Consider the following 24,772-nt stretch of genomic DNA (forward strand, 5'->3'; position numbering starts at 1 on the left):
ACCTACAAAACCGCAAAACGTCTCATTTGAAAAGACTCTCGAGACCAACATCTTTGACATACAGTAATAAAGGATACAATTTGTCGACCGTATTTCTTTGAACATAAACTTAATGGACTTATACTTTGAACTTAATGGTTCACCTCCTAGCCAACAAGCTTGCCGTTCCAGGACTCAGAGTGGTAACCAGGTTAATTTTCCTGACTCGGGTCAAATATTTTATGTCGGTAACTCAAACCAAGTCATTTGAAAATGAGATTCAAGTCAACTTGATGAAAAGAATTACTATCGTGACTGACCGACGTGACAACACTGACCCATACCACCGTACAGTAAACGTTTCCAGAAGGATTTAGGGTTGTGCTGACTAGCTTGTCGAAACACTTGCTTACCAGGTGCTATTACTGCTCATCATGCTATGTACAAAGTCAGCAAACTTAGGAATGATGGCTTGTAAATTGTTTTGGGCTTGTAGCCTAATTGAAGATCTAACATAAACTTGACGTAGGTCTAAGCTACTGGTTGTCTTCTAGTAACTTAAGCACTTACAGGGCCTCTAACGGGATAAAGATTAATCAATTTCTGATCAATCTCAAGATTTTTGGTTTTTTCCCAGAAACAATTGAGTAACTTTAATTTTTCTGGGTTATTCGTATGTATCTCTGCACCGGAGGACTTCAATGTCGTGTCCTAGAGAACAGGAAGCACAATTAAATTAAGAAATCAGTAAATCTAAGGAAGCTAGAGAACCCCAGAGGATTTAAAGAAATCGGGAACAATTTATTGCCATAGATCACAAAAGTTTAGGTCAGTAGCTCCCCAACATGTTTTGGATGTCCATCTAGCAAAGGTAAAAGTGTTTTGGCAGACAAGAAGTAAAACCTAGGCTACAGTTGTGAAAAGATTTGTTACCAACGTCAATTAAATATTTCGATGTTATCTGTTTATAGTTCAAGAATCAATGCAAACGTTCAAAGTTTATCAAAATAAGGCAGTTGTAACAAGATCAATGCAATCCACCACTTTTTTTCGTTATTGGCGCAGTGTGAACGAAAATTCAGTAGCCTACTGATTTAGACTTACAGTAGTTGTTAATAGCATCCGCTAATGCACGGGAAAAGGCGATAAAACCAATAAAACGGCTTAAAACAAGCTTTAAAATAACGATGATGTTAAATTGTTGAAATAACTAGCACAGCCACTAAACTCATGAAAACAGAAAAACGTTCCAAGGTAATATATCTAGTATGATGTAGGTCTAATTGAAATTAAAGCTGTCTGAATGATGAATGTGTCGAAAAGTGATTTGCTTTATGACACTACACAGTTAGACCCACCATAATCCATACATGGCGGTTTCGATAAGCATGGCATAGAGTAGGCTATAGACTACGGTTTCTAATTTGTCCCTATTAAGCTTTAACTTGCCATTGTTTCAATTTCAAAGCGCTAACTTTGTAAATTACAGTACAGAGTTAATTAAGTGTAATTTAGAAATAAATATTCAATAACCTTCAAAACTTTTGGGTTCTGCCTGCTCGAAGAGTACGAAGCCATTAGATATTGCATCAAATAACCGACTATACTCAACACCTATGTATTGTAACTTATATGTTAATATTCCACCGTGTCGAATCACGCATCTCCAGTAAAGTTTTTCACGACATGAATAGATACAACGTCATAAAATGCAACTCATATTTTTAATTCTGCCGCATTCCCATCGTGGTTAATGCCATATTAGTCTGCGGTGAGTTAGCCAACGTTTTATTTGATATAAATTTGATATGATGACCCGCTGCAAAACACTATTGGACGTTTAAATGCTTTTTTACTTTACAAGATATATTTCAGGCCTTATATTGACATATTGTTTGCAGCACACAGTTCGGGAACCAATGTTCAAGGTAGGACCGTTCCTTTGTTTAAATCTTTTGACCAATTTCTGAAACATGTTTTATGATATAGGCCTAGATGATTCGTGATGTAGAGAAACTTTTACAGCGTAAGCCAAGTGTAAAACGAAACCGCTTTTGACCATATTTTGGTGTAAACTCAATGGTTGTTTCAAATGAGGTAAGAGCGTTTACGTAGTTATCCGAGATATGGATCTGGTACCTTTACCTTCATTGATTTTACCCAAATACGTATTTTTCCAAAGCTTTTTCATCTTTGCCGACGTGCAAATGCTTGTGTAATTTTGCATAAGACACTGCAAGAACATTTAACAAAGCGAAATGTACTAAAGGCTATATCTTAAATCCGCTGGAAGGAGTGCGAGTAACAAAATAGCTTTATCATGCTCTTAGTATCCATGCTACCTCATATTTTTGGTAAACATACAATTGTGCTTTTGTAAAGATCCTTAAGAAGCCTTTTAAAACTAAGAAGCATAGTTTGGTTTGGATATGAAAATTTGATTCTATACAAATGACACGCTATTTAAACATGTACTTTAATAAAGTCAGCTAAAATAGTCCAGAAACTTGTCGAACAAGATAATCATATAGTATTATAGGAAACTGTCATGTTGTGTGTATACCGCATGCGACGCATTTGCTTGAGATTCCATACTATGTGTTTAATAATATGTTTAATCCTGTCTACGTTGGCAAATGCTTACGTAACCGCCGTACACATAATCCATTTGGTTTAAGTCTAATTACCATTTTTAAACTGTTGAAAAATAAAAATGTTGTTGTCAGTTGTAGTTATTTATGACGTAAAGTCAGCAGAGCTAGCCACATGAGCCAATTGGCGGAAAATTTCCTTAAAGTTATGTACTCAGTGTTTACTGTACGGTAGCTACAATAAGCGTAATACTTATATACTCTAAGTTTTCTTATGGTAGAAATATATCGTAAATTTTTATACTAAGACTCATAAAACTTGCGTAACAGATTGTAACCAATTTATAATTGGCAACATCCACGAGGTGGGAGCAGAGAGTAGACTAAACAAAAGTCGCTTGCATTTTTTTTATTTTGAAGGGACCACTCTGATTCATTTTTTCACAATTGCTGAAGTAGCGGTAGATGTGTCTGGAAGCTCAGTCGTGCGCAGGTAATCAGTGCAGCGCGTATGAGAGGAAAATGACAAGAACAAAGCAAACGAAGCCAAGACATATTGTGGAAAATGACAAGACAACTGAAGGTAAGAGCGATTCAAATTTTTATTATTTCTTTATAATAATTGGTAATTTTATAACTAGTTTAATAATGTTACTAAATCTGCGTTAGCGTATATTTAGTATTTGACATGAGCTGAGTGACGTTGATGAGCGTTGATTTTTAAATCGTGGAAGATATCTTTATTTGCATTTGATCATTTGAAGTGTTTGACAAGTATATTGCTATCCTATTTATTGCGCATGCTTCAAGGCATGATTTGTCTCCGTCTGTCGAGTATATTTAGGATCGAGTTGATCTACGCGCATGATGGAAAGGGTTGGGGAAATTCTTCCTAATATGTACCGGATGGTAAATATTTGAAAAATGATTATTTTGATCTTTTGCATACGTTGAAGGAGAAATGTATGCTCAGTCTTTTTCTGCTAACTATCCACTTAAAAGTTTACTCAAAATTTTCTCGTCATTTCGTTCACAAAGAACGACCAGTCTTGTTTACGCTCGTCAGATGTTAACAATCCTCCTTTTCCACGAAACAACCTCCTACTCAGTTATTCTATAGAACAGGATGTTTCACCTCTGTAATTAGGGACGTTGGTCAGTGACTGGTGCGTAATCATTGTTTTTTTGTAAATAATATTGTTGGTCCAGTGATCTAATATATGAAATAAATGGCTCATGGCAGCTCATTTTAAAATCATGTTTTTTCATTGTCGTATTTTTTAACAAACTATAATGTGGCCTATACTGTGATGCAGATGTAACATTTTCGAAAATTCCCAACCATGAGGTATTCTTTGTACTGCACAGTACAACGCTGCAATTGTTGTATTAGAAACAGTTGTTACTTAACTATCTTTGCAACAAAACAAGGTTTAGCTCGATGGGCGACCGAACATCAGTACATTAATTGCATCCTAATCATTGTTTTCCACTTTTAACTCCACTTGACTAGCCTATGTTTGTGGTCCAATCGTCGCCGGACTTCTGTGAATCTTCCATGACGTCATGGTTTTGCGTGAAAATTACAAGTTTTAGATTCACTGAAGCGGTCTTGAATTGCATGTGGTAACTTTATCATGGCAAAACAACGAAAAACAAAGTATTCTGTCTGGTAGATTTGCACACATTTTCCAATGATGTAAACTGTTTTAGCATTAGCCCTAAATTGTTCTTTAGTCTTTTTATGGCTATTCAATTATACCTTGGGTATCGGGCGTGGGCAGACGATTAGGGTAGGGTATTTCAACTTTTTCGATTATTTTTCCCAGGGCTTATAAGGTAATAGACTGGATCATACGAGACGATGCCAATTAAGCTGTATTTAATTGTGGCCTTTACGATATTCGAAGAACCAAGTTTGTCGGACTTGCGCTGTAGCCATTTTTGCACGTTTCATAACGCGCACGGACAAGTTGGTTTATCGTTTTTAACCACATGTGCTGTTGAATTTGTGGGATTCCAGATTTTTTTGTTTCACACATAAAATTTTTTTATTACGTCCCAATAGCTTGACTCCATGCCATCATCGTCGATGTATCTTTCTCATAAACGCTACGTTTTAAATAACACCCAACACGAGAAAATATTTCTATGTTTACACACTGGGGTTACTTCCCTAACGCTAGCTAAGCAATAAAACTCTTGTGGCTGTGGTTGTACCTTTGTAAATAAATCCGACTAGTTACGTGTGCTTAGCTGTACATATGCGTGTTTCCTAACTCTGCGAGCCGGACGCATATTGCTTTGATTGATATAATGTGAGCCGTTTTGGTTAAATAGCGCGAATACCCCTACGATCTACGACGTGTTGCCAGTTTATAAAACATACAAATATTTACTGAACTCAATAGACAAGCCGTGTGTTGCGAAGTATTTTTTCCCGTCGTTTATTCCATAGAAACGTTGTTTTTGCACAAAATACTACGTCGCCGCTGAATATCATTGCTTTGCTAGTTCAAAAGAGATTAAGCAACGGGTACAGACTTTTGGTGTAAGTACTCCTGTTAACACTGTTGTTGGTGTTTACTTGTAAACTCATCGCTGAGGTCATGGGTTGAACTCGGCACAGTACATGACACGGTAGCGCTTAGCACAACTGTTTGACAACAGAATTTGTCGCCGGGCGGCACTTTGCAATTAACATGTAAAGGACACATTATACATAGAGGGGCCTAAGGTAGTTTTTTGCTCATTGCGTTACCTTAATGTAAATTTGTTTGCACTTTCAACTCTATTTGGTGTGGAATATTGGGTAGAAAATTTTTAGGCAAATTAACAACTCGTTCAAAACTGCAATAAAGAATTGGCAAAAATCTGTTTGACAAACTTTTAAAAACATGGACCCGTGACTTTGCGGATGCCTATAAATCAGCAATTTAACTTTAATGATTCACGGCTTTACAATAGTCATCCGAAACAAAACGACCGGGATTTCGGTTTATTATTGCTATAACCGTACTTTGAACAGACTTGCGTTAATTTGTGCTGCTCGATACGCTAACGGCGGAATTCACAGTTATAGAGATTGCCCAGTGCACAAGTTACGTTAATATGCGGCACACCTTTGGATGCCGAGGTCGCTTGGCTTGATAGTGCAAAAGACTATTTTTATCTGATTCACCGGGTTGCAATCAGTCATGAATGCTGTCCTTGCTGCTGATAATTAATGCAACGGCACTGATTCATAGCTTTTATAGCTGCTACACGTATCATGAACATATTTGGCTTTTTGGTTTGTAGTATACATTAGCCTACAAGCACACTGACATATCTATTCGTAATTACATTGCTCAATTACTCAATATATACTGTCAATAGCTACAAGTTATCCTAAAAGTTGTTTAAAGGTTTCACCGACCTGAAAAATAATGACATTTTTGTTTACAAAATTGTTATAATTAAATGTCAAATTCGTCGCTGGATTCTCCGACTTTACAACATATAATTAACTATAATCAGAACCAGATTTTAACCCGTGAGTTTTGAGACCTTTTGAGCAAACAAGTATTACATAAAAAATAATAAATAACGTCAATCACTGATACAAGTCTTGTCTGGATAGAGATTTATCACTACATGGTTTTAAGGTGATATTTAGTGTTCCCGGCTAAGGCCAAAGTAATGTTTTTACTGAGAACTTTGCTTTATGCTGTAAAGAGCCCAGTTTACGGTGTATGATTCGGGGGTTAGGGATCGAAATGATGATTGTCTGACGCCAATTTCTTTACTTTACCTAAAGCTTTCTCAAGGTCGCCTGGTGCCCTGCATAATCGTCGTAACGCTTTTAGGGCCTTTTTAGAGCTGTCATGTGATATCTGGTCGTTCAATTTACCTCCGCACGTAGCAGGAAACTCAACTAATTTAAACAATCTGGACCTTTCTGCGGTTGGAACGTTGTTTGTGCTATCCCTACCCTAGACTGCTTCCACATCGGTCGACTTAGCAATATTTTCGCCTTTTCTTTTATTTTCCTTTCGCGCGTTCGTTTACCGCAAGCCACAAACGTCGCCCCTCGCTGTTTATTGCCATAACAACGCACGTGGCCTTCAACATCACTTAGGCTGTCGCCGTTGACCTAAGTGAATTAAGGATATCTGCTTGGTTGAAGACAAAAACACTTTTACTTCTTGTCTTGTGCTTTTCTGTGGGATGCGACTTGTAATGTAACGCGGCATGTTCATGTGTCTCTTATGTATTATGTTCTCAGCTTGTAATGTAAGCCGTTCATATAAGTTTTTAAAAGTAATTTGGCCAGTTTTGGCGGCCGGTTGTTGAATTAGTTTATTTCACCACTTCTTCTTTTCTTCTGCCGATGACTATACATGTGGATCGAGAAATTCTGGGATTCTATTTATAATTAGGAACAGTAACAATTTATGATTCACTGCGATGTAATCACTCCCACACCTTACGTATAATGACGTGCAATGACAATGATTCGGAAAACGAAAACTTTCAAGGGAGTGTTCCTGCCGTAGTTTAATGAAAAACTCGAGGATTTTTTATTTCAAAATTTGTCCAATTACAGTATTAAATCACCCTGAGCAGAATTAATCTGTGTTATGTTTAGTCACACTCAGCGTAGGTGTTAAACTGAATATAATGTGTTATATTAGTTACTTATCAAAATGTTTGATTAATGATAGGGAAGTAACGCTAGGTGGAAGTAATGTTGTTAAAACGAGGGGGCGAACTCTGTCCTAAAACTCTCCTTAGGATGGTTGCCTGTATCATTCCATCTATCCCACGTTTTACGTCACAGGTTTAAGGAAGCTAAACACAAGCGCACTTCGAAGCCCTAATACATCACATGAGCAGTCTAATTGCGACATTAATTTTGCTGTTTCATTAAAGCACTGAGTAATGATATTCGTTGCATATAACCTATCTGGTACTCCACTTTCATTTCATATTACAGCTAGTGCAAGCGTCTTTGGGGTTTGCGTTTATGAGACGAATTGTTTTGTGATAAATGCAGGCATTTCATCGAAAAAGTGATTACTCATTACGTGAGCAATTGATGTTTCTCTCTCCCTAAACCACTTTCCACGTCTTGGCAATATATCGTTGATCGTTTCGAAGCTTGAGCCGTGTTTTAGCAGGAAACGTTTCTTGTCCTTGATATTGAAACTTCCTTAGGCCTGCTTAAAATTAATTAATTAAACTTTTCCCCTCAAATCACACACGCGTGCATTTACTGAAAAAATCTTCAATTTATAAATTAAAGTCGTCATATACAGTCGTAAACTGCACGCAGGACCTTTTTCATAAAGTTTGTAATTGGAAACGCATCTTGGGAATTTTGGAAAGAAGTAATTTTTTCCACTAACTCTTCACTAAAACGTTGAGTGCAATATACATAGCTTGTCAAGCGACAACAGCCTATTTTTCGCAGAACCCTTTTGTCAGCAGGCGCCGGTGCACTCCCTATACGTCGGAAGTACCAGTAGGAGCGAACGAGATTGCGTTATCGTAATATTAAATAAAGCTGTCTTCAACAACACCCAATTTGATGTTATTTGAAATCCCTTGGAAAAACCCGCTTCGTGCCTACCCTTTACAAGGTGGTCTGGTCGTCCAATGTTTGGCAGCATAGAGTGCTCTTTTAGGGCCCGCAAGTTAACCAAAAGACATATAATTATCCGGATATTATACATCGCTCGTTGCTAGTTATTGTGTGACTGGATACCCAGTTATTAGTTTAAACGAGAAATGAGCATTTGTACATCAATTAACGCTTTTGTTGTTTTTAATTTGTTACATGCGTTCATATCATGTCGAGTTTATCATCTGCTTTGAGGTTAAAATATACTTTGTACCTTAGTTGTGTTAGCCTGCGATAAAACAGTTTATTATTTAAACAATTTACTTTATTTGTTCTTACCTTAGATCAGACGTGGGCAAACTGCGGCTCGCGAGCCGCATGCGGCTCTCCGGCATGTTTTTTATGGCTCTTCTAGTCGAATCGTAAAATTCCAAAATATTGTAAAGGCTACCAAGAGTACCGTTTATGAAAGTTTCTCTGTAGTTTTTCTTTATTTAGGCCAGGATTTCGTTTATGACGTAACACTAGACATCGATTCCGACATTGTTTTCAGGTATAGATTCTATACTCTATGGCAAAGGTTGTCAAAATGCACCTCACCAACATGTTTTTATGGGTCTTTTAGTTAAAAAGTAATATCCCAAAATGACTACTAATAGTATAATAACCAAATTGACAATCATTACTGATTTTGCGGCTCGCTGGTGTTTATATTTTTCCGCAAGTGACTCTTTCATTGAACAAATTTTCCCACCCCTGCCTTAGATCATTGTAATGTCTTTGAAGTCAATGGGAACTTAAAAAAGTCACAAGCAATTCTGCTTGCTTTAGTTTATATATGCGTGTTAATGGAATGCAACCGTAATGAAAGAAGCCGACCAAAAACAATTTACACTTTACAGTTACTCGTATTAAGTTGCAATGTATCGATAATCGAGACCGTTTACTCATCATTTTAATTGCTACCGGTTGCTAAGCTTGTATTTGGAAGTGCTATGCCCATATCGAAGAGAATTTTGGCAAACAGCATTTTACATGATGTAACAACTTATAAATGCTAAAGGTGTGGTGTGGTGATTGCTAACGCTTGAAATTACTGCGACTGATTCCAGACTGACAGTAATTAATTAGATGGTAATTGCTCTTATTATACATAGTTCTCTGTCATTTGGGCCGGGCAGCCAAATGTATCAAGCGCTACGTAATTCTACAAAAATAGTTTTCTCCAGAAACACTTAAACGGTCAGTAAGCCCGCCAATTTTCATCCTAAATGCACAGCAAACTAAAACCAGTTCGGCGACCAACCTAAGAGAAAGGTATAGGCTTTACTAAATGCTTTTTTCTTTCAGGAGGACTTTCACCCACAAGTACTTCTTCGTACGATGATGAGTGCAATTTAAGCGACGATGAAATGCAAGAAATCCCTAATTTCCCAGAAGCAGTAAGTACAAGAAGTATTGTTCAGTCTCTGGCTGCTGAAACCAACTGTAATTGACCAATGTTGCAGCTTAATCACTACACGTTAAGGTTAAATCTATTATAATTAGGCTATTATTTTTCATCAATATTAACCTATAACTTATGTGTTAACATGCTTTAATCGAAAAAGCTTAAAAAAGTTTTGCCTTTTTGTACGATTGAAAATGATATACCGATCTAATTGTCCAGGTATCTACCTCCAGCAAATGCTGTCAATCAAATGGGGAAGAATTTCCAAAAAATTTGGAAGAGAATCCCAAAGAGGCGTTCATAACCGAAAGGCCCGAGCAAGGTAGGTCGATTGATTATGGTGGAGTGACCAGCTAATATTGATTTAGTCATGTTTTATACTCGTCCTTAGACTATGAAAGTCTTTGAGCGCGTAATCTTAAAAATGGGTGGACCCCGCCTTTCTGATGTATAAGCACGAATCGTTTGTTCAACCGCTTTAGTGGTCACTAGTTATTTGTTTACCTCATGATTGCCTTTCTGCCTCCTTTGTCTTGTTTGTTAGCCATCCAGGCAACGGCTGTAATAATTTACTTTCGTGGCTTTATTTAGGCGAACATTTTATGTCAGAAAAACTAATTCAGCCGCGGAAAAGTTCAACAGCAGAAGAAACGACCTTCAGGCCGCTATCTGCGTCCCCATCGTGTACTAACACACAGCGCTTTAGTTTTAGTCCAGAAACGGTACACGAACAGACAACATCAACTTTATATGAAAAAAGCCATGGCAATGCCCGACATCAGTTTTGTTCAAAGTTCAACAGAACAGCGGAAGATACCCTAAACAAGAACTCTGAAAATGACGAAATCTCTTTCGAACAATTCGGCAAAGCGTCACTTAGCCCCGACGACGTTTTACTGCATAGTGGCAATCTTCACAAACACCCTGAAAACAAAATCGCTCCAAATGCTGGAGTTAATTATCGTGAAGAAGATGTTGCCTTGCCGAAAAATGGTTATTTCAACAATACCCAATCACTTGAAAGACCATTGAAGCAGAATCCTGAACGTTTTCAGAGCGATCCCAAACAGTATCAAATGTTTTCCTCGGCCTCCTATTACCTTAATACATTAAAAGAAATGATGCAGAATAACCAAGCTAATAAGAATGGGACAAACCAGGTCGATATTTGGAGTTTGTGGGCAAATGCCGCTCGCAATGTCCCGCACAAAATACCAGAAAATTACGAAAAATCTCATCTCTTTCAAAGATATTTCGCACAATTAGCCGAGAGGTGGAACTCTTTCATGGCAAGACAGTTTGCTAAACCCGAATATATGAGATACCATCCATACTTACAGGCCGACAGACATACCCAAGCTAGTTCCAAGCAGTCCCCCATTCCAGAAAACTCGCTAAGATCCGACCCCAAAGAAACAAACTACGGTGATAATCACAACACGGTCAATTGTTTGAGTCCCGAAGCTGGTTCAGTATCATCTCCGTTGTCTGATGTTGCTATTTCTCAAGAATTACTCAAATCAAGTGAAGTCTTATCACCAAAGGAAGTTAACCAAAGTACGGAAACTGACAAACGCGATGAGGAAAAGTGTGAAAATGCAGATCTCTCACCGCTTACTGAAAATGGTGTGCCAATAGTTTCAAAGACAAGCAACAGTTTTTCATTTTCAAATAGTCTTTCTTCTCCCAATGTAGTTGCACAAACAGACAGTCCTCGGCCAAACGAACCACCAACTCTATTTTTATCGACTTCTCCTCAAGGTGATAGTCACCCCAATCTTGCAGATCAAATTAATTCTCTTGTGCCATATCATCCATGGCAGTCTCCAAACTGGATGGGCTTCAGTGCTACCAAATCCGATAATTCTCCCAGCTATCGTTCACTGCCTCATACACCAACCGAAAAAACAACTTCTTGCAACCAATTCCTGTTGGATACCAAAACAGCCCAGTTCGATCCTGACATTCTAAGAAGAAAATCTGTTCCCGCTGAAAATATCAAATCTCCTGCCATTTCCACATCCATTTCTACTCCCAGTATAAACAGTAACTCCCCCTCCCCCGTTAGCATCCCTCCACAAAGGAAATTCTCGGCTCCTGTTGGTCCAATGAAAAACTCTGACATCTTTAACCAGCGTGCCTTAGAAGACATGCGAAGGCACTACAGCGTCGTTCATCCACCTTTTGTACCTCAGTGGTTCGGAAGTGCGTTTCCAGCGAATCAAATCGCTTCTCCCACATTTGCTGGAATCCATTCCCCTCTTACTTCGAACGCAAGCAAGCCACAGATGTTTTTTCCATCACGGATGCCCATCATCCCTCCTAACGGGTTTCCATTGGGGGGCGCTTTATCCCCTCAATCCGCTCAGACTTACTCTACGGCTCAGCACCCTTACAAGTCTGATTTAACAAGCCAGCTCCAGTCCACCAGCGGTAAGCTTTCCCGACGGACAAGAACCCGCGGTCCTCCCATCGACAGCGTCCACGCCGCAATAGTTCGCGAAGCTAAAGAGCAATTCAAGGGACTGGATCCAGAAAACATGTACATCCAGTGCCCGATATGTCAGAAGAGGATCAAACGTCTTTATCACTTCCAGCGACACATGCGAATCCACACCGGCGAGAAAACTCACCAGTGCCCGTGCTGTCAGTACAAGTCGGTTCGCAAAGACAACTTGAAAAGTCACATGAAGACTCACGAGAAACACACTTTGGAAAACAGCAGAAAAGGCAGCAAGGCCAACTTTCAGCAAAGCAGGAAAGCTGAAAGCTTAAACGCAGGGAGCCCGAATAATGAAGTAAGAGAATCGAGCATAAACGTCCCAGTAAAACCAGCTGACCACCTCACTGATGTTCCTTTGGTGGCAGGTGAGTTAAATAAAACAAGTAGGTCGTCCCCCGGCGCAATTTCAAACCAGCCTTCTAATTCGGCGCGCTGGAAAGAAATACCTGATTGGAGGTTTCGTTTCAATCAGCCGTTTTACAATCCATACGGAATTCCACCGTTTTCGACCAATTTTAAAACCGATTTCACCCAAACAACCATTCTAAATGGAGACGTTGGTAACAAGCTAAAGCGCGGACCAGATGCTGCAAACGTTACTGCTTCATCACCTAATTTTCTACGGTCACAACAAACCAGCGCGTTTGACCAGAAAGCAGAAAATGGTGGCCGGGTCACGGAACGCCGGACTCAGATTAATGCGTCGGCCGAAGACGGGTTAGCCACAAGCCGGCGAATTTCTGCAACTTCCCCGACCATCTTAACAAGCAAAGCTCAGACTGATAACAAAGCGCTTGGCAACGACGGCAACCTTCGAGACTTGCTTTCCAATTCAAACCAAGAGAGAGCAGCAAAACGGCCAAAAATCATGTTGAACGGACGAAGTCTTGACACGGAGGAGCCTCCCCTAACCAATACAAACCAAAACAACAACAACAACAACAACAGAAGGAAAAGTTCCATTTTCCCGGAAAGCGCTTTTAGGCCGATTTCTACTTTCCAGACTGAGCAACGGGATGTGCGATCGACAGTTTATCCTATCCCATTTCTCCCGATATATTCAAGCAATCAGTGTCTTCCGAAAGCTGATCAAACTGATCAGTACAAATTAACCGAAAAAGGAGCGATCCCTAGTAACCAGTCAATAGAAAATAGGTCAGTTCTTACTCATAATTTTAACATTTAAAGTACGTCAGGAAATAATTCCATTGATAACAAACTGTAGAAAACTTATAAATCAGTGCTGCTATGTCGTGTACGCCCATATGTTTATCTTCGGCTAAACTAGTAATTAGCGTCCGTGGGGCCAAAATCATCAGTTGGACTTTTTTCGTTGACACAAGTGTTCTGTTTACAGAAAATTCGAATCCGGAGCTTCCGCCACCCTGGCAGGTCTGGCAGCCGCAGCGGCAGCGGCCACCATGAAGTCTCAAAATGGTTCCAAGTGCCCTGACGGTAAAGATAATTTTATACGGTCTTTGTAGTCCGTTTTAATCAAAACGTTCATATAATTTAGTCACGTTCTTATAGACCTTCAGGTTCAGGTACCTACTAATTTTCAGCATATTTTTGAGCCATTGGCAACCTAAAACCCTTCGTAATTGTTATTTTCGGACCGTACGCTTGGTCAAAATCCCACAAAAATATACTTATGTGCCCCGGGACAAGATTATCAATGTACAAAAATCGCCGAAACGAAGCACATATGTCTTTACTTTATTTGGCTGACATTAATTTTCCTTTTGTCCAACCAGTTGGTAAAACTCATGTTGTTAAACGCTTTGAGTTTTACGCCTAATTTTAGGGTTTATGAGTTCTATAGATGACAAAATACTTTGGTGGTTATACTGGTTGACGTTGCGGCTTTGTATGATTTGTTTATTTCAAAACTTCCTGTTTTATTTGCATTGGCGCACATGACTCATAATAAGCTTTCCGTTACGAATCAGCCAGTGAACTCACCCAATCCTCTTATATATCTCTCGGGTGTGTAACTCCTTTTTCCCGGTTTGATCCTTTTGTTGTTTTTAAAACAATTCTTGTTGTTTAATATGAACCCAGAATTGTTTACCGAAATTAGCCAATTTCCAGGAAACGATTTGGTTGTAAGTTGGCGTTCAGAATAACGATCAAACATTTCCACCTTATTTAACCTTTACATTTCAAAAATTTAAATCTTTAGGTGGTTGATTTAACGTTTCAATTGCTTAACTATTTTCTCGAGAAAAATGCTAGGTCCCTTGTCGTAGAACAAGATTTCTTAATCTGATCGCAACGTGTAATTTTGGGAAAACTGTTTCATGTATATCGCCACGCGTTTTCCTGTATTGCGCTTAGACCTTTGTGAAAAACAAATTTGATTACCGGCTACAGGCGACGGCACATGAAAACTCCCAATCAGCATTTGAATGGTGAAAAGGAGCATTTTATGTGATCTGCAGAAACAAAGGCACCACAGCATCACCCACTTGACTTTGCGACCGCATCTACCAGTCTCCAGGTCGGACTCATAAGGCTGAGAATGCGCGTAGTTGGTAATTTACATCTCACAAACCTTGCGACTTTCAAACATTAAATAATAGCTTCTAATTGACGAATACATTGAGAAACAGCGACACCCGATCATTGGCCAACACACCGGGTCCTAATTAATACCATAATGACAAGAGTTGTCAATTTACGCAAGCGCAGCGCTTGTTCTTGGAGGTTTCAGTCGCTTGACCACCAATGCAATCCGCTTATATGCTCTTGAAGCCATCCATATACTTGTAAATAAACTTCAGCTTATTTCAAGAACAAAGCTTAATGAAAAAAATGTCCCTTTTAATCTTAGCTTCTTGCAGTGAAATCAAAGTCGCCATTATTTTGCTTCGGGGATGAATTAAACGTCAGCGTTTATTTAAGTAACCGAAATCTGCGTAGCTAAATGTTACCAAATGAGTTATCGTTAGAAGTACAGGAATTATTAAGATAATGATATCGTTGGAGTGTCTATATACACATGATACCCATCAACGGTTTAATGTCAAATCTCTCAATTACAGATACTTTGAGTTCCAATCCGAGCGAAAAAAACAACTCGTGTACAGTTGCAGTTCCTTTCGCATCTCATCATGGAACCAAACCATCCGCCCTTCACCGCTCAGCTAAGGCTCTTAACGCTGACGTCAACAACACCGCAAGACGTAGCTTGAGTTCAGTTCCTTCATTATCGAGGAGCGATCTCAACGAGATTCCGTGCCAGCTTGGCTCTGATGACGACGTTAAATCGCCTGATGACATTCCAAAGGAGAAGATTAGCAATGAATACACTGTAAATGGCGACTGCGACGTGGCAATTAAAGCCGAATCACGGCCAACTGCAACGAACCCTCAGCTTGAAGCGGACAAACCTTCCCCGTTAAAGAATGACAATGAAACGTTTCCAAGTACCAGCGACGCAAACAAGCAGAAGAGCCAGCCTTGCAAGCGTAAGCCTCGTGTTTAGTGAATTAAATAAATATGCTGTAACCATCCAATTAGTCGAAATAGTATACTTTGCTAATAGTCTCCGTATTATGTTCAAAGTATATTTTGAAGTAACCACTTCGAAATTTACAGGGACGGAAAACCAGAATGAAAACAGTAGTGTTGAAGCGAAAGGTTCATCTTGCCGACTCTGCTCGTTCCAATCTACATCGACCATCGAACTTCACTCTCACGTGGCTGCCATGCATAAGCAGGATGGCTTTTACAAGTGCGTTATCTATCGCTACATTTTAGCGAATTAAATCGAATAAATCATTATTTTATCAACACATCGCAACGTCTTGCACTTTCTGTTATTATACACATGTTAGTCATTGTAAAATGACACCCTTGGTGTGTTAAACTAATCGATGTTATTTTTGAAAAACTAGGTGTGACGAGTGCAGTTATCTTGGCAAGAACTTGAGCAAGTTGGTCGAGCACATCAGGATACATACCGGTGAACGCCCGTTCAAGTGCGATCAGTGCAGTTACGCTGCTAAGAGAAAGGATAATTTAGCCCAACACAAAGCTGTCAGACACGACAAGAGAAAAACAAAGTCGAATAGTCTTTACACTGTGCTTGATCAGTTTACGTGTGAAACGGCCACAGTTGCAAGAAAAAGGAATTCGGTTGCTGGAACTCCTCATCACTTTCCTGACGAGAAGATGGAAGCATCCGAAACTAGCCTTCCTCCTCCGGCTTTCGAACGATTCTCCTTGTTCCCGAATTTACGGTATCTTCCGAGCATGGACGTGGGATCGGACTTGAACTTCAATCGGGAGTTCGTGAAGGAAAAAAGTCCGACGTCCACCGCGTCCCCAACAATGCAGTTCTCCACATTTCATCCTGTTCAGACATTTCCGGCATCCGTGTTCCAGTACCCCTATTACCCTCCTCATCCAATCATTCCTCCCATGGAGCTGCATCCAGGGATCGGCGGAAGTGCAGTCAAGGCGGTCGGCGACCGGCTGGCAAATCCCGGGACATACTCCGCGGTCAAAGTCCGTGCCGCCCTTATTTCTCCTTAACCGATTAAACAATTTCAAGATCTCATAGACGTTGATAACAAACTGCAACACCGCAAATGACTATTTATCATTCCATTTTACTAATAAAGATGTTTTCATGCCAAGCCATCGCGTTGGTAACCTTAGATCATCTACCGCCAGCAGCACGAACAAGAAAACTACTTGAAAGCCACGCAAATTTTCCTGTCAACTTTGATGGCGGAAAACACAAAGGCTATCATCAAGGTAAGGTCTACTGACGACCATAAGCACTTTAAGCATTACTGTAATGTAAGGAATTGGAATCTTTGCCTGATAAAGCGTTGCTTGCCTATATAGCCGTTCTCATTGTGGTTAAACGTAGAAAATAGCATTCGGGTTTTGTAATTTGAACAGGTTTGATTAATCACCGAATTTTAGTCGTAAGTTTGAAAAACGTGACCACTCTATCATTTGACGGACAAGTAAACACTTAAACTTCTTCTTAATTGTTGCTTGAAAGCGCCTACGATTTTGGTGACAACATGCCATTTACCTTTATACGGGACGTACTGGTGTTGTTTTGCGCATTGCTTACGTAAAAAGAGGGGTTAGGAACCGCTAGTGTTCTATCAGAGTTCGGAATTTTGAACAAATAGTGCCCGTGGCTGTAATTAAAATCATGTCAAACAGATCAAATGCGCACCTATACGTCAGGTTCAAGTGGATTTTCATAACCAGGTTCAGTTCTAAAATCAAAACTTGGAAAATGTTACAAAACAAGCAGGGAGCGTAAACAACTCTTCTCGTCAGTAGCCACTAACTTTTTCTTCGAATCTCGTCACCGTTTTAAAACAGAGTTTGGACTGAACCTTGAAATGTTTTTCTTAACAGCTTATCGTTCCATACCTAACAATCGAAAGATATTATTTACCGGTGAATAAATAAAAAAAAACGTGACGTGTTTTTCTACCACGTTACGCAGAACTGTCACAAATGCATATAATTAGTGTGGTATGATCAAGTTTGTTGGTTTTTGGTCTGTGAAACACCAGCTCGCACTAGTCCTTGGGACAATCTAGTTCTTGTGAAACGTGTCTTGTCAATGTAGTGTATCTACTTGAAAGTGTTCAATGCGCCCTAAAGCGCTAAGCGACAAGTTTTTCTTCCGCTTATCCTCACTTCAAAGAACTTGTTCAGAAACCGCGATTCTGAGTCGAAGTTAATCCCTGTTTTCCAGAGCTGGATATGTGGCTTTTAATCGCAATATTAACAAGGGTTTTTAAGATTGCTTTAATTTATCAATTAAATTCGGCCTCTTTAAAGTTACTGGGATTTGTCACCGTTCGTATGCGGTTGCTACGATACAACCTATAATTAGAATTCTTTCGAGCGCGTCTATGCTTGCCGGATCTTTCAAATTTTTGTTTAAAAGAAGGGAGATCTTTTAAAGCTGTAGGGGTGACGACCCTGTGTACTTTTGTCTTAAAAACGGAATGTTTAACTTTTGGACAGTGATCTGATAGCATGGCAAACAAGAATCATCAGAATCAACAGTGGACGTTCCTTTGTTGCGTCACAGATGTACTCTGTTACAGCGTCCGTATGTTTAATATCTTCCTCGGCGCAGATAAGGAACTAACGGGCCGACCGAGCGCCACAAACCCTAAGCATACAATACGATTTGTTTGTATTCGTACAATCTATATGTGACCTCAAATAGACCAACGCCCTAACGAAACTTTGTCGATGCATCTTAGTATCTCGGATGCGGGTTTGATTATTTTATCTTAAGGCCCGTTCCAAGTCAGCAAGAAAACAACTCTTTCGCTCTACAGCGAGCTATTAAATCGTTACTTTCAGACAAGATGGATTGCTATACAAGAGCCGCATGATTTATGTTCGTCCTGCCCTTACTAAAGCGCTTATGACGTGTTTGCAATTTTTACGACAAAAGAAAGAATAAAAGTCGCTATTCATTTCAGCCCGGGTTTTTAAGAAGTTCTTGTGGATGAGTGAAACGTCCTAACCCGAAAAGCTAACTGTCCGATAACTGTCGGCAGTGTTTGTCGTATTAAGTAAACATTCAGCTTTAAATATCTATCCCCAGATTTAAATAGAAAAATACCTCTCTCTTCTGTCGGCAATATTTCCAAGCCCCATCAATTAGGCGGTTAATTTACGACTGTGTCAGAAGCGACTGAAACCACTTTTACTTTAAACCTAAAACGACGTCGACCGTCTGATGTTGTCAGATTTCCCTAAAACTTATCTTAATGTAAATTATGAGTCAAAAGCTAAACGTCTCTCCACCGGTAAGGGTTGACTACCCTACAGGTTAACAGCGTCTTGGAAATTAAAAATTCGAGACCAACAATAATTAATAGGCAAGATAAGAATCGGTAGCGCCCCGGACAAAAGGGTAAGGGTTCGTCTGAGTAGTGATTCATTCGCCTTCGTTGCGCACCCTATATACGTTTCAGTTTATATTTACACGACGCAGAAGATAACATTTTTATCGGGGTTTAAGCATGTTTTAGAAGAAAATATTGCTGTTTGATTGTGCAACTGGGAGCGTATCTACCGACAAATGCCTAACCGACGCTAATGCGATTATAGCTGCATTTGTTTGTTTCGTTTTCGTGCCCCAGCCAAAGGGTGATGTGTATATCGATAATAACCTCGGTAGCATGGTTAAACTTAGTCATGTTCATTTGAAATCAAATTCTTAGGAATGCCGCTTCGTTTAAATGCAACACTTTACAATTGTGGAATGTGGGTACAGTGTAATAATGTGCATACTTTAAAATTTTGAAAATATCATTAATTACAGTGTTATCAAGAGACATATAATTTTACTGCCACGTCTGAGGGTAATAAGCGAAAAAACACTGGTCACCTCTTGTTGTGAAACTTCCGTTGACGTTAAAATCATAATTATTGCTGAGAAGCTGTCACACTTGGTCGAAAAAATCCAGTCACGTGCGTTGGGTGGGGAATTTACCAAGTCAAAAGTCCTACGACGGTTGTTTTGAAGGCTGCTGTGAGCTGAAGGTTATTTACAAGGTCATTAATTACCACCATGCTTGTGTTATTCGCTGCGGACAAGTGGACCAAACAAGGGATCAATATTTTCTGAATAATGTTTTGCTTTCTTTCCCCAAACTGTTTGCTGTCACAGCACAATTTACGATCATTCATCATACGCTTGTCAGAGACTACTAAGTAACGGTCGACCACATGGTTCTATCAGACCAGCAATGCCGCCGTGCAACAAAATGTAACTTTGTAGCCGTTGTTTTTTGTATATAGCGAGTGTAAACACTGTTACCGTCACTTTGTAAAAATTTAATATTACAGTAAAAACAAGATACTCGAAACGTAGTATTATTGAATAAATAATCTTTCAAAGCGCTAAAAACACCTGACTGTAAGGGATTTCAGGCGAAATTTAAATATCAACGCCGTTTAATTTGCTGGCTTGGCATTGACCTGATTGATTTGGTATTACAAGGGTTCAACAGCCCGAAAGAGACTGCGCAATCTTTGCGCGTTTGATAATCATTCGCGTCTGAACTACTTAAAAGTAATGATACGATCGTAACGAATTCAGCTTATTAAGACCAATCAAGTACCCTGGGATACACGAATTTGTAAAATTCCGGTACAAAAGTACACGCGTTCTCAGCAAAGCGTCGTTGGTTCATTTTTCCGTATCGGCACCGATCGTCTCGTTTTTGACAACTGCTGAACTTTTTAGGGTGCTGATGCGCGCAATATGCGGTCAACATACGACAAGTTGTCCCCGATTATATACGACGCCCCTTTTCAAATAAACTTGCAACCAAACATGTTTGTATTTGTCCCTTTGTCAATACTCAGCTGACTGCACGTCTGCAGTATTGATTGCTTTCATGGCCGTGGCAGGGGGATTTAATGAACTTGTACCTCGCCCATTCGCATAAACTAAATGTCACGTTACCTTTGCCGTTACTAGTTATAACTGGTAGCGGAATTTGATTAAGATTGTCTCAAAACGATTAGTTGTAAACATCATCAACTTCGATTTCGTTTTATGTCGACGTTGCTGATATTATCTTGCGCGAAACACTTTCAAATGTCGAAATTCTTATCCAAAGCTAGCATAAACAGCACATAACACAGTGGCATCATTCGTGAATAGACCAATATTGTTTATTATGGTTAACGTTATTGTTGATTTTTGACAAAACAAAAGATATTTGGGGTCTTGTTGGTTATTAGGCTACGGTTGTCTGCTGATTCTATTCAGTGGGTTCTGCGTGATGCTGTGTCGGGCTCATGCCGTTGCTTTGGAGATGCTGTACCACCACCTAGCAGATCGTTGCTTTCAACTTAGAATTAACCTGCAGCCACTCAATCTAATAACTACGTCTTCAAGATTTATTAAAAGATTATCACATATTACTCAGTAGGCTACTCACGGACGATGGTTTAAGTTGAATGTTTCATTATAGCTCAAGAAAGGTGAAAGTTTATGAAGCATCGCCGCCATGGCGCCATATACCCTGCATTAACAACTTACCCCAAGCGCCAGCGCATTCTTTCAACACTCTTATAACTTCGTCTTTCTTCGAAACTTATCTTTTTCGACGCCGCGTGGGGTATAAAACTGTTTTCAAATTGCCATTTACTATTTCTAAGAAAGCAAGTATAGACTCCTTTCGACAAATACACATCCAGCACCGCTCCGATATAATTGGCGCCTTCGTGGTTTCGATACCCTAAGAAATGCCTTTTCGTTAACAACCCGCAATTGTGGAGTTCCTTTACGAGGCTCCTGTGAACCTATCTGTGGCATTCTTTGGAAGTACTTTTTCTGTAATTAACTTTATTTTTGCCATTCCATAAACTTTTTTAAATCTTTGCTTTTTGCTTATGCCAGTGGTCGTATTGAATTAACCTTCCTGTGTATATGTTATAGCAAACTTTAAAGAAGGAAATTCACATGTGACTTTGTCGATGTAAAATGATATTCACAAAATTTCATAAAACTGTATATTGTCTAAAACCCATTTCGGAAATTTTTGTCACATTTTTTTGTGAAAAATTTTATGCACGTGAAGATTGCGAAGTAACAACTAATTGCAAATCCAACGCTTTAACTAGTTTAAGTTTTGTATAGTTGCCGATAAAGCTCTTTTATGATTGGCACAAACTGTAACAAATCTCACGTCTATACTGTTTTGAAAATTTTGAGTCATAACAAATAGACGAAAAAAATTAAATGTTTTACTTAGATGTCCCTTAAGCGTAAGCTTCTAAAACTAGCAGAGATTGGGAAAAGCAGTGTCTAGTCAATAGAAAGGAATTCGTTACATGAAAAACAAATGGTTTAATATGGCTAACCGCATCAAAGAAAAACAGTGTTAATTACGTTAAGAGCCGTGTCTATCTCGCGAGAAAACTTGTTTAATTTTCAGGCAATCTATACCGCGGTGAAAGACTGTTTAGGTTGAAATATTTCGACACAGGCGCACAGTTTACGTGTACATGTCTTGTAATCACCACCTTCATCTATGATCAAGCCATAAGCGTTTGATTTATTTTTACTCGGCACTCGGGGAGAGAGAGCCATTTCGAAATGGCGAATTCCTTATTCGCAGTTTGCTTATGTTACAAACCGTATTTTCGACAAGCCATCTTGTTTCGTACCTTTTATCCCGAAGCCTTAATCGGCTTGCTTTTTGAAATTTTTCTTGACGTTGCCGCCCGTACACCATAAGTTTTATTTTGCCAATAACGCTCGACGCGGGGTTGATTTCGTTTACATTAGCGCGGTCAGGCATTGTGCGGTATGGGCGGATGAGTTGCAAAATGTGGCGGAAAAATGACAGTATTAGTTGTACGTGGTGGTTCGCCCAGGTTAGGGGATAATCCCACCGCAAGATCACGACTTAAATTCCCTTCCCGGCGTACAACTTTTCTTAGAAAACGATGCTTTGGGTTCGCTGTTTGTTGCAGCAGCCCGCTCAAATCAAGCAACCGTAATCCTATCAATCGCTTGGCCACTATCATTTTTTTTATTGACAAGCTTTAAGTGACTGTACTCTACTGACGTTTGAACATTTTTGTCGACGTTTCTCCGATTTCGTCCGCCACAATGCAACCAACCTTGGCACCGCTGGCAATTAGTTTCATTAAGAGGACCGTCTCGTCTTTGAGCATAAATCTGTTGAGACGTTCTAAATTCTTTGCAAAACTCGTTTGTTTTTAATCTTTCTACGCAAATCCGTCCATGTAAGGTTTTATATTGAATTCAATTGCGGATGATTGCTACGTGCGGCTAGACACTCTCCTCGGAATTGGGCCAATGTCAGATTTTTCGCAATCAACATCAGATGAAACCCCGGAAACATTGCATTGGAAAAGCAAACACAGATTATTGCGTCATTAATGGCCAATTGTTATGTCAGAAAGGATGGAGAAAACGGAAGCGATTCTTGAAAAAAACGCGCTTATGCTTCACTGCCAAGTTTTCGCAAAGATCAAGTCTAAAAACGACAACCAACTAAAAATATTTCCGAATGACGTTAGAACCTGTCAAGTATAGGCGTTTTAGGGTGAGTATGACGTCACACTCAACTGGCACAAACGAACTTTGATTGTCCGAAGCCGCCCAATATACATCTGCGTTAGCTTGTTCGCTGTACTCCTCAAAATGAAATCAAGATGTTCAAACGTTTCATGGCCAAGTTGACCGTTAAAACGCCATCTGACAGATTGGTTGTTATAAATACATCGCACGTGCCCTACTGCGGAGAAATCAATTGTTTGTATTGGAAATAAATGACAAGTTCGATATCGGCCCACACTCGGGCTAGGTTTTTCTCGCGCTGTTCTTGATACACGCCGGACTATTTTTAACATATGATGACGCACAAGATAGCTCTGCGTTTGTTATATGTGCAAACTCAAACCTATCTAGCTAGTTGCGATTGCATGTAGCGACCTTTTGCCTGAAATATCTTTGGAATTTTACGAGTATAATCAAAAAAAAGACTTTTCGCTTCAAAAATTTTGTTGCAGACGCTGCACTTTTCAGCAGAAAATAATCCTTCGTGTTAACAAATGTATTTATCAGATTAGTCGTAGATGTTTCTAAACTTGCTGGTAAATATTATATGTTGCTATTAAGCTGGACGTTATTAATTGAAAAACTATTCAATTATTTTTTATTTGCAGGTTTATGCTTTGTGCCGACTTCACAGCTTACATCTTTATTGTAAATGGTCTCAATTTTCTCTCTACGGCTGGTGGCGCTGTCGTTCTCCTGGAGTTGATCTTGCTATTTTCTTCGTGCCTTTGGTTGCCGTCTTTTTACCGTTTTTGTAAAGTTTTATCGCATTAAATCTTCGTCTTAAAATTTTTATTGGGTACCGTGTTAACTCCACTATGCCGTATAGTTCCAGAGACGTTTCAAAATATTGTTGTAGATTTAATCGCAACTAATTACATCGTATTTATAAACACTTACATAGCCTGCATGAAATATGTGAAAGTTCGCTTGTCATTTGTTTGTTTTGTTTGACGTTTTTCTCGATATTTGCAGTAAATCTTACCGCCTTATTACTATTATTTTCTCATTAGCTAACGCTAATAACTGATTCTTCTTTATCTTATTCTTGCACGCTTTTACTATTAAATTTATCTGCGCAACAATGCTACCTTACAGCCACGCGTGGTTCATAAAAAGATATTTGATGGCAAAGGATATATATAAGCATACGTGAATACTAAATTAACCTATTATAACCCGTAGGCAGGATGCAGGACCATCCGACTAGACTGATCAAAGATTTTGGTTATTAATGAGCAATATTTTACAGTTCAGTTAGTTTTGTATTGCTTACGGTGGGTGGTTATATGCAACAACCAAATGTTATGGTGCAAAATTAACCTTTATTACTGCCGAAATTTTTCTAGTCAAAAAGCATGCTAAATGTACACGATAACGTGCAATTCACGGAAATCCAGTGCTAGACCTACAGCTTTTAAGACGACTTTCATCAATTAATGGTCTCAAATTGTTTTTTAAACACCTTGAAGCAAAAGCAAACTAACGCAATTTTTGTAAAAAATTGCTGCGAATATTGTTTAAAAGAGTT

General features: G+C 39.2%; 1 protein-coding gene across 1 annotated transcript; it reads left to right on the forward strand.

Moving 5' to 3' along the window:
* The first annotated feature begins 2,993 nt into the window (after positions 1–2,993).
* On the forward strand, positions 2,994–24,336 carry LOC143465944 (uncharacterized). Its single transcript, XM_076964522.1, has 9 exons — positions 2,994–3,153; positions 9,526–9,617; positions 9,845–9,947; positions 10,217–13,283; positions 13,486–13,583; positions 15,173–15,598; positions 15,729–15,864; positions 16,028–16,892; positions 23,850–24,336. The coding sequence occupies exons 1-8, from the start codon at positions 3,036–3,038 to the stop codon at positions 16,665–16,667; spliced, it is 4,680 nt and encodes a 1,559-aa protein (XP_076820637.1). The 5' UTR covers positions 2,994–3,035; the 3' UTR covers positions 16,668–16,892; positions 23,850–24,336.
* Positions 24,337–24,772: the final 436 nt, after the last annotated feature.

Source organism: Clavelina lepadiformis, chromosome 1 (genome assembly GCF_947623445.1).
Source record: "Clavelina lepadiformis chromosome 1, kaClaLepa1.1, whole genome shotgun sequence".
NCBI lineage: Eukaryota > Metazoa > Chordata > Ascidiacea > Aplousobranchia > Clavelinidae > Clavelina > Clavelina lepadiformis.